Source organism: Mycteria americana, chromosome 25 (genome assembly GCF_035582795.1).
Source record: "Mycteria americana isolate JAX WOST 10 ecotype Jacksonville Zoo and Gardens chromosome 25, USCA_MyAme_1.0, whole genome shotgun sequence".
In the NCBI taxonomy this organism is placed as follows: Eukaryota; Metazoa; Chordata; class Aves; order Ciconiiformes; family Ciconiidae; genus Mycteria; species Mycteria americana.
The window spans coordinates 3528439-3539590 of NC_134389.1; the positions used below are offsets into that span (position 1 = coordinate 3528439).

Here is an 11152-nt window from a genome sequence, read left to right on the forward strand (position 1 = left end):
ATGCTGTCACCACCTGAGTTTAAATATTAATTATTCTCCCCAGTAAAAATTCCCAGGGCACGATCTCTTGATGCAACAGGAAAGTTTCCATACTTAACACCTCTCTTTGCTAGGAAGAGCTTTTCAGTTGCAAGTACCACCTCAATTCGGACATCAAGAGAGATCAAGGACTGGATATTCCAGAATGGCCCAATACTCAACTCATTGCAATATAGTGTTGTTGAAAAAAAAAAAAAAAAGAAAAAAAAAGAAAAGAAAAAATTAAAGTCATCAGTATAATGACAAACTGTGATCTACTCTTCCAAATTTTTTCAAGATGAAGTTAGAGAAATCATTAGAAATAAGCTTGTTCTGAAATGGAAGAATGTCAAATAAAGGCCATAGCCGAAGTTTTAAGTTACGTAATGTACCACTTGAGAATTTCTTCTTTGATAGGCTGATGAAAAACGCCTTTCTGTTTATAACAGAGAAAAAAAAAGCCCAACACAGTTGCATGGTAGACTCTGGAAAAAGTAATTTTAGTCATTACTCATAACATACAGCACACGTTCTTTCAGGGCATAATTTATTATTTCTCTTTGAAGATCCTCCTCCTCAAGGAAAGCTTAAGTCTGGGTATGCCAGGGGAAAGAAAAAGGTTTGAGTATGTCAGACAGACATCGTCTCAGTACCCAGATAAAGGAATTTTCCTTCCCTTTGGGTAGGCTCTACCTTACGAGATATGCCAGGACAGATTTATGCAGGTAGCCTCATGAATAGGACACAGGCTAGAGAAATGAAAAACCTTCAGCCTTGGGAACCTTTGAAACAGGAGCCCCAGGAACAGACAACCCATGTGAGGGAAGGACTCTAACTAATTTCCAGGGACTTATATTCTCTTGCTGAATTGCATGGCGTTGCAGCGTTGCACAAAGCTACATAAGGAATGTGCAAGGAAACTGGGAGAGATAAATATGCACTCATAAGGAAACACAGATAGGTGCAAGAAAAATGGGAGTGAAGAGAAGAACTTCAGCTTTAAATCAGTAGGCATGTACTAAAAGGAGACAGATCATGGAGGGTATATTCTAACATTTTATTAGTTAGCAAAACTTCTATGTATATTGGAAATAAGAGCATGCTGTAACAAAACACTTCTAAAACATAGCATCTATGCAACTACATTTATAATTCTTGCCATTTATCCTATTTTCCCTATCTGTTACTGCTGCTCTTACTTGTTACATCATGCAGATCATAAAACCAAGACATCCTCAAGGCAGGGCTATCTCCTTACATTTGGAAAATACCTGGCACATCCCTCAAGCCACTGCATTTATATGCAGTTTATCACCAGGCTGTTTTCTAACATATCTGGAAAAGTATTTTTTACTTTTCAGACACTGCTTGCTATGTTCATTGCAGAGTGTCAGTTGAGACACACAGCAAAAACAATGGTTCTAACAGGGAAGAAAAAAATATAAATCCCAATACTAGAGACAAGCACAGCAAATACACAGCCCCATTTAAACACAAACAAGACCCCCCACTTTCTTCTATGCAAGAGACTGAAAATTATGCTACTACTTTTCAGAAATTTACCTATGATGTTCGCTTCAAGTTAACATGGGAATTATCTTTCACAACCGTTAAAAAAACAATGTTGGCAAGCTGTGAAAGAGCAAATGCATTTTTTTCTGTTGATGGAAATTAAATCAAACCATTTCTAACTTCAGAATCTTCCATATCAGAGGTTACATGGAAAACATGATCATGCAGAGATGCCAGAAACTTTTAAATACAGTTTAAATTTACTATGACTTGTAAAACACTACATAAACACACTACTCACTTGTTTTGAAGGACAGTGCTCGTTCTTCTCATCTGTCATCTTCCCACTCTTCGGTGCCCTTCTTGGTTGCTTGATGCTGGTTTTTATAGCAGGCCGGCACACATAATTCTCAAGGTTCTTGGGAGGTTTTTTCGTTCGCTTTGCTTGAAGACCAATCTTCAATTTCAAATTTCCCTCTGAAAAGTTTGTTTCTTTTACTGAAAACTGTTGCTGTGCATCAGTCAGAGCCTCATTCTTCCCATTCTCGGTACTGTTCCCCTCCCGATTCTTCTTCTTACTATCGTCCTCTTCCTTGGTGCAACTTTCTAGTTCTACTTCTCCTTTTCCCACCAACGTGCCAATGTTTACTACAGAGGGGCTTTTCCCAGAAAACCCTTCAGAATCAGAACCCAAGCCTAACATAGCAGTATTCCGAGGGTCCATCACAGGCGGAATATATGCCTTCAGGTAATTTTAGGGAAGATTTACAGAGATATGTTCCACAGAAGATCTGCTCTACTATTGGCAGCCACCATCTTTTACTCTGAAGAAGAAAAAGAAAGACAGAAGCAAACTTAAATTTTCTAGCAGAAATGAAATGAATATTAAAAACAATTAGAAAGCAAACAATCTTATCTCAGACAAGCACAATTACACAGCTGATGTTTCAAAACACCAACCCTGCCTGTAACCTACTACAAAAACACAATTTATCTGTAAAACCACTTTTAGACGGTAGGTGAAAATCAAAAGTATGTGACTATTATAATTTCCAGTTCATCCACAGGACACTTCAAATGATGGTTAAGGTGTTTAATATTGATCATCAAAATAACTTTTCTTACTTAAAAGCAGAGCCCAGCTACTCCTAGTACTGCCACTCTTAGTCTGGACTCACTGAAACAGTTGCATCTAAGGAATGATGCAGCTAATGAAACCTATGATAAAGCATCCAAAACCCAGAGAAGATCCGATTTTGATAATCCGAGCCACTAGGAAAATTGAGCTTAACCCAAGTATGCATTGGTTTCCAAACGTGTCACAAAATCTGCTTTTTAGTTGAGGACTTTCCACAATTCCAGAAGAAGGATGGGAGAACAGAACAAAAAACCCCATCAAACAACCCCACCAAATACATTCACACGCTAATTTGTACTTCCTGGAGCATGGGAATGGAAAAGTCCACACTTCTACCATCAGAGACACTGTTATGTATATATAATTAACCTATTTATCATAAGGTATTTGAGGGAACTTTTTCACCTTAACTGCCGTAAAAACTAAAGCAAAAGTTGGATTGAATCAACTTGCTAATGCAAGGGTTTCAAATCCCTGGCTGGCAGTTGACTTGCACAGTGTGCCAGCACAGCCTCCGTGCTTGCAGAGACCACCGCAGAGCTGTAAGCTGCTGTTTCCCCCACTGCCAAAGAACAAACAAAATCAGCGTACCCCATTATATTTTTATCCATGGAAACACAAATCATCACAGAAAGAATCTGCAGAAGATACAAATATGGTCTATGGTTAACTACCGAAGAGGACAAATGACAGGTTACAAAGGAGAAGCTAAATGTATGCATTTCAATATGGTCAGATATTTAGGGTATGATGTAAGAGAAAGGACACAAGTAATGTTTACGGAACTGGGAACTTGAAAATCAGCAACCCTCAAAAGGATTCGGTGCATAGGTTGAACAGGAACTCCTGGTGAAACGTGACAGCCACAAGGACATACACAGTCCTGGTAGTGTACTGAAAAAGCATCAGGTCTTTTTGACCCTGCTATGGCAACACATCGTCCATATGCTCGTCCACCCTGTGGGTACGGCACACCGAAACACTTCAGATCAAATCCTGCCTAGCCTTAACAGCAGCACGGGCACGAAGTTCTCCTTTCTCAAGTTCCAGGAGCCAAAAGAGAACGATCCAGGTGGATGTATTTGATTTAGGGGCATTCTACGCAGGAAGTGTTTCAATATCCTAATAATTTCAATATCCTAATAATTTCAATATCCTAATAATTTTTGAAAATGAAGTATGTCAGAAGCAGGTCTGAAAAAAATATCAGTGTACTGAAAAGAGCATCACAGGAACCAAAGCAGCATGATTTTCTGTTCTTATCTCCTATACAATTATTAAGGCTCAATTGTAAGGAATGCTATGACAAGATTTCAACGGTTTCAGTGAACTTTGAAATGAGTTTCAATGGTTTCAAAAAGGTTTCAATGAGCTCCGCAATTATCTATGACATTTGGCCTCCTGGCAGGTCAGCACATGCACACTTGAGCCCATCAGCACATGGCAGGTCCCAAAGCCATATGCCTCTTGTCCAGACAGTAATTAGAAAAACAGCAGTGAGGAGGTGGTATTTTGAGGTGGCTCAGTAAACACAGGCACTGTATAAAAAGGGGGAAGGATAAGGAATGTGAAAGGCGATACTGGGAGAGGACTAAAGCAACTGCAGTGGACATAGGTTGGAAGTCAGATGCCAGGATTACTGGGGCAGAAGAAATGCTGCTGAGAACACAAAATGCACATTACTAGAAAGCTAGGCTTCATGGGCTGCGTTCTCAGAGAAAACAAACTTATTTTCACATGTTTTGTGCACATTGTTAAAAGGGATTTCTATCTGCAGCTATGACTTTTCAACTAAGAACATCCTGAAAAATCAAAAACGGTATTATTACTGAGAAGAGCAGAGGTAATTAGATAAAAATCTCCATTTTACAACTAGAAAAAATGGGTAGAGCAGTGTGACACAGGGGGTTAGAAAGCAAGTCAGTGACCGTTCCTAGTTCAAGGCCCAATGTTCAGCCCATTAGGCTACACCATGTCATCGAAAACAGGCTTTTTCCTACATATCAATGCACAAAGGGAAACTGGCCAGCAGCAAAATAATTCTAAGGTAATGCATGAATTTTTATTATTCAAGTTCAAGAAAAGGAGAGAATCCTACAGGCCATCATACAACTCTCAAATCTGTGTTCACACAAATGTTTCCTTCTCTAGTGGCTATGGTCCAGAACAGCTACAACACTTCAGTCATTTTCTTACAATTAGAATTAATTAATAAGCTTAAAATCTGAAACCAAATTAAACTGAAACAGCACCATCTATACTGCTGTATTTGGCTCCATATTTACTTAATAGCAAGACTTTAAGTAATTACATTCATACACTGACCTTAGAAACTGCAAGACCAAGACAAAGTGCACATTGAGAATTAAAGGAGAAGAACTGTGCTGAAATCTTTCTGTGATAACACGGAATCAGTAACCGACCTAGAAACAAAGTTACAAACTTGATGGCTCTCATAAACACGTAGCAGGTCATTTTATTTATCCATTAATTCCTCTCTACACGACAACAAAAATGCTAATCCTGGACCTAATCATCATTTTGCCTCGATCACTGTAATCTTCTTCTCTTTGACTCTCCAATTACCCCACTCTAATTCACAGAAAATGTGTCTGCCAATTTGATCATTTTCATAACCGTGAGCTGATTAGATCGCATATCTTTGAATCCCAAGAATGCTTTTTCTTCCCTACCTCCTCAAGTTCACGTTTCCTGTCATTGTCTTCATGGTGTGCATAACTTCGTACCCTGGTTCTTCACTTGTTCCCATTCCTTAGTGCTTTCTGTTTCACCAGTGACAATCATTATATGTGTTTTGTTTTGTTTTGTTTTCCCTTTTATTTAACTAACACCATTGCTTTCTCCGTGCTACTCTTCACACTTCCTATGCCCTGCTTGCACCAGTCTACAGGATCTGTACCATTCTTGCAGGTCATGCCTTGGAGATGTCAATGCAAATGAGCAGCCAAATGATGACAGCCATAGTTCAGAGGCAGCTATAAAAGCTTGCGTGAATCTACCCTGAAAACTCCAACAATTTGGTACTTTCAACAGCTAAACTATCATATTTAGCCGTGTGATATAAGGTACGTATCTGTGTCTTCGCTCTCCACATTTGTTCCGTTAATTTGCAGATCTTGTTTTTAATTATACTGTAGGCTTCTTCAGGTAAAAAAAAGGGACTATGGACTTGCAACGTACCTGCTTCGATGATACTGATCCCTGAAAGAGATCTTTGCATGTTTGCACTACAAGGACCTTTATACAAGAAAAGCACTATATCCATGTGGTTGCCCAGTAAGATTCATGGGAAATTAAAGCAGTGGAGCCCGATTGCCCACGCCCACAATTAAGTATTTTCTAAGCTTGCATACTGTCATTTCACCACACTGCTTCATAACTTCTAAGACTAGAGAGTACCGCTACAATCAAGCGGCATGGCATTCTACACCAGGCCAAAAACTCTGCTCAGCAGCTCCTATCCCACTGCTCAAATTTTGCAGAACCACAGCAAGTCTTTCCAAAGCAACGTGAACACTTTTTATTTAAAGACTTTTTTTGATGAATGAAACTGCCATTTCCCTGGGGACTCTATTCCAAGACCTAATTCACAGTTTGCAACAACTTTCATCCATGGGATCTCTGGCTAACATAAGTTTTGCTGGATTAAGAACCATCTAGTATCAAATCTCTACATGGCCTTGCGAATTATGATCAAGACGTGTCCTAACCATCTCCCTAAGAAGCAAAACACAGCAAACTTCCAGTCTCATCCAGTAGATTCTGCAGATCTCAAATCCCTCCTGTAACTATTCTTTCCCCACAAGATTAACTAGGAAGCATTTTAACATCCGTTTTGACATGGGCTACCTAGAACTAAATAGCGTTCATTAATGATTTTTCTAATGCCATATACAGTTTTAACACCTATTATTCATTCTTATTCCCCTTTTGGCACATCCAAAGCCCTTTTTGCCCATCATCCGCTACGATTTCTGTTCTTCTGACCCCCTGCTTTTCCAGAAAAAATATACCACGGGTTGACTTCTACTGTCAGCTCCCAGATATGTTCCCCCCGCTGCCCTCTTAGCAATATTAAATGAGTTTTTTTTTTCTCTGTCTAATTTACTAAGTCATTGTCGTGGTTTAGCCCCAGCCGGCAACTAAGCACCACGCAGCCGCTCGCTCACTCCCCCTCGGTGGGATGGGGGGAGAGAACTGGAAGAGCAAAAGTAAGAAAACTTGAGGGTTGAGATAAGAACAGCTTAATAGGTAAAGCAAAAGCCGCGCACACAAGCAAAGCAAAGCAAGGAATTCCTTCACTACTTCCCATGGGCAGGCAGGTGTTCAGCCATCTCCAAGAAAGCAGGGCTCCATCACGCATAACGGTTACTTGGGAAGACAAACGCCATCACTCCAAATGTCCCCCCTTCCTTCTTCTTCCCCAGCTTTATATACTGAACATGCCGTCATGTGGTATGGAATAGCCCTTTGGTCAGTTTGGATCAACTATCCTGGCTGTGTCCCCTCCCAGCTTCTGCACCTGGCAGAGCACGGGAAGCTGAAAAGTCCTTGACTAGTACAGCAGCAACTAAAACATCTCTGTATTATCAACACTGTCTTCAGCACAAATCCAAAACATAGCCCCATACCAGGCACTATAAAGAAAATTAACTCTATCTCAGCTGAAACCAGGACAGTCATCTTCATTTCTGCTACTGTTTTTGTTGACGAAAACATATTGTGAGTTTATATTTGGAAGGTGAGTATTTTTCTTCTGATTCTTTCCATTGCTTCAGCTCCAGGGGACATAAAAAAAATTCAGCTGAGTGTCTGAAATCCCAGAATATTACTAGTTACCCCTTAGCCTCCCACAATCCCTTCTCATATTCCTTGTCTTCTTTCTTCTGCTACGGAAGACAGCTACTACACTCAGAAGTTCTTTCTCAAAATGTGTCATAAAACCCCACTATATTTCTCCACATCACACATCCTAAGCAGCAACACGGACCACTGGCGGTCACCGAAATAGAAGTTCAAGGACCTCGGATTACCTACGTGAGCATTTTTTAAATGTTTAGAGATGGAGACACTTGTCAGAAATAAAGTTACTGTTTGTGTTATATGAGGTGACAAACATGATATTTTACAAATAGAATCTGTTAGATGTGTTTTTGACAGCCATAAAATAACAGAGTACCTATCTTGTCAAGAATATTCGACAGAAGCATTTGTGGCAAAGACAGTACAGGCCACGTGTCAGGAGAGCAAATGGTAGCAGAACAGCTATTTTGTAGGAAGAAACGCAGAGGGCAGACACGATGACACTTTGTGAGTATACTCCAGTGGGAAGAAAACTTTGTAAGCAGATATAACGTTTTGTCTGATCTCTTACCCTTACTTCTGATATCTTAACTTTACTTCTTCTGATCTCTTAACCTTATTTCTTCTGATATCATACCTTAACTGTAAAGTTTGGAAACACGAGATTGAATTTTGACTTGCCTGGTAATTTTGTTGTTTCACTATTCACATGCAAATTAATAAGAAATTGCTAAACACTGCATAACAGAACCCATATTTGATCAGACCAAAGGCTCATTTAGCCTTATGCTGTTAGTCCCAACATTACCCAATGCTGATTGCCTCTGGAAAAGTATAAAAACCCCAAGGTATGCTGTGGTAATTCCACTAAAATATTCTCCCAGCCTCTAAATTAGTGATTCAGGAACTTCCCGAGAGGTATGTCTCTATGTCTAATGCCTTCCAATGGATTTTTCTGAACAAAAAACGCACCTAGTAAAAGATAATGTAAGGGACATAGTAAACCAGTATTTCACCTTCAGCTCATGACATACTGTGCAGACAGTGCCTTTGGTTATGCCAAAAGTAACCCAGTGCTGGGATGGCCATGCCGCACAACAGGTAATGCCGTGATCAGAAAATCAGGAACAAATACAGATTTTGCTTTCACAGAATAATCACATTAGATCTGCATATCAGGTTGGTTTTTTTCTTTTTGAAAGCTGTGAGATGAAACACATGACCTCACTGGAGCGGAAGAAATGTGTCCACAATGGCAAAAGTCGACCTCTTGCCAATGGCAGCACAAATTAAATTTTTTTTAAAAAAAGTCAACAATCCATTTGACAACAATACCTATTTAAAAATAACTGTGATTCAGTAACTATATGTGCTATTTCCATTTTTCTCTTGTGACAACAGCATTATAATTTATATCAATAAGCCTGTCTCTTGCACCAAGTGTTTAAGCTGGTTTTTTGTATCCTCAAGGACAGTTTAAACTTTTGACAACAACTGAAAACAGGCGGCTTCTTTTTGTAAATTATGACACAAATTACTTTACTGTTCATTATCACTCAAACATTAAGTGCTTTTTAGATCACTGTTGACTGCCTGTAGCAATCAAATGTAACCGAAGTCCAAACAGAAGTTGCAATAATTTTGTCTTTAAAACCAAGATGTACTTAGACCCCCTCAAAATTAAAAAGATCTGTCATATACTCTTAGACAGTTTAGAGCAGCTACTGAAGCTTTCATTTTCGAGTAAGAATGCTTCTTAAGAACTCAAGTAGGCAGACAGATGATGATTTTAGAGCCCATCTCTACCCATATGTTCAACCAGCTGCTAGAACTTCCCCATTCACGCTGAGGCAGAAGCACCAGGGATGGTCTCCAGGTCCTCAAGGATGACCCCGTGAAACACAAGTCTTTCAGGATTCACCCAAAACCACCCTACAAACTCCCATGTTCTTGGAAAACATTGCCTTTGCAGGTGCAATCTATACTAATGCAAGGAAGACAATCAAAATAAACAACAAAAGATGCAAAAAAGGTACACCGCTCTTGAAAATGAAAACTATATATACTTAAATGTATGAACGTAAGATAACAGGTTTCTACCACACATCCATCCCGTGGTCCCTGCTCCCTAACTCTCCTAACAAGACTGGAAAGCCAGAATAAGAACCCACTATCTCAAATTTCCCTTACCAGCTCCTGACAACACACAACTACTGGGAGAGTGAATGCGTGTCCTGAGGCCATCTGATGGAAACCCACATTCCAAGTAGGCTCTAGTTCTCTGCTAGGTAATTAACAGGGTGAAGGAACCACAAACCCAGGGTGAAAAACATAAGTTAGGAAGTCAGGAGACTATCTAATAGAAGGAAAAGGACAGCAACACATTTTGGCTTCCGATCTGAGAGATGAGTAAGGCTAAGATACATCAGCCTCAACCATCAAATCCCAAACTACCCATCACAAAACTAAAAGGGGATTAAAAAGTCAATAAAAGTCACATTTCAGAAGCGTGATTTTGGGAGGAGGATGGCAAGCAGAAAAGTCTACAAGCCACTGACCTAAACTACCCAATACCCCAAGAAGCAAAAAAACCCAACCTGCCAGAGGGACCCCCGCCTCCACCGCCCCTGCCCCCCGCACCGCCGCACACGGGAAGGGCCACGCTCTTCCCACCCCTCCGCCCTACAGAAAAAACAGAGTTTCGGGATGCGGGGACCTGCGCACAGCCCTGACCCCCAGGAAACTTCCTGAAACCCTACACGGGCACCGGGCCGACGAGGGACTCCCCCGGGGCCGCTGCCAGGGGTGACCCGCGCCCCCCCGCCCCTCCGGCGCGGCAGCGGGCCAGCTGTCAGGTGATAGCCCGCCCCCCCGCTCCCGCGGGGCCCGACACAACGCATGAGCGCGGCTGTCAGGCTCTCTCCACGCCCGCAGGACACAGGCCCGGCCTCGGGCGTCCCGCCGGCGCACGGCCTCCGTGCGGGCACCGCTCCCGTCACCGGGACCCCCCGCGCCGCCCCGGGCCCCGCTGGCGGGGATACCCCGCCTTCCTCCCCGGCGCGGGCCCGGCTGTCAGGGATCCCCCGCCCCCTCCCGGCGCGGGCCCGGCTGTCAGGGATCCCCCGCCCCGCTTCACGCAAGGGCCCTGCCGGGGTCCCCCGCTCCACTCCGGGCGAGGGCCCTGCCGCGGCCCCCGCGCACGCCCGCCGCCGCCGGGGATCCCCCGCCGCCGCCCCGGCAAGCCCCGCCGCCAGGGATGCCCCGCGCCCGCGAGCGGGGCCCAGGGCGGTGCGGCGGCCCGCGGCGCGGCGGGGATGCGGGGCAGCGCGCGCCTCGGCGCCGGTGCGGGGCGGGGCGGCCCCCGCGGCGGCTCCCCGGCCAGGCTCCCCTCCCCCCGGGCTCCGGGCCTGAGGCGGTCCCAGTCCCCGCCCGCCGCCCGCTCGCTCGCCCGCTCCTCACCGTGTCAGCGACAACACGGCCGGGGCCGAGGACGGGCTCCTCCGCGCCGCATCTTCCCGGCCGCCCGCGCGGACGGGGCCAGGGCGGGACCCGGACCGACCGGCCGCCGCTTCGGCCCTGCTCCGAGCCGAGGCAGCGAAACCAAAATGGCGGCGGCTCCTGCTCCACCGCGAGCGAGCGCCCGGCGCCCCGCCTGCCCCG

At 43.6% G+C, this 11152-nt stretch overlaps 1 protein-coding gene across 3 annotated transcripts in view; it reads right to left on the reverse strand.

Annotated features, from left to right (window-relative positions):
• The window catches only part of ASH1L (ASH1 like histone lysine methyltransferase), a 63700-nt gene extending 52569 nt beyond the window's left edge, over positions 1-11131 (reverse strand). Inside the window, exons 1-2 of one of the 3 annotated variants that reach the window (XM_075525160.1) lie at positions 10952-11128; positions 1832-2354 (exon numbers count right to left, since the gene is read on the reverse strand). In XM_075525160.1, coding sequence (XP_075381275.1) covers positions 1832-2254 — 423 coding nt within the window. In that variant the 5' untranslated portion in view covers positions 2255-2354; positions 10952-11128. Of the gene's footprint in view, positions 1-1831; positions 2355-10951 lie in introns of all 3 variants that reach the window. The other 2 variants (XM_075525162.1, XM_075525161.1) reach the window with 2 other exon arrangements.
• Positions 11132-11152: the final 21 nt, after the last annotated feature.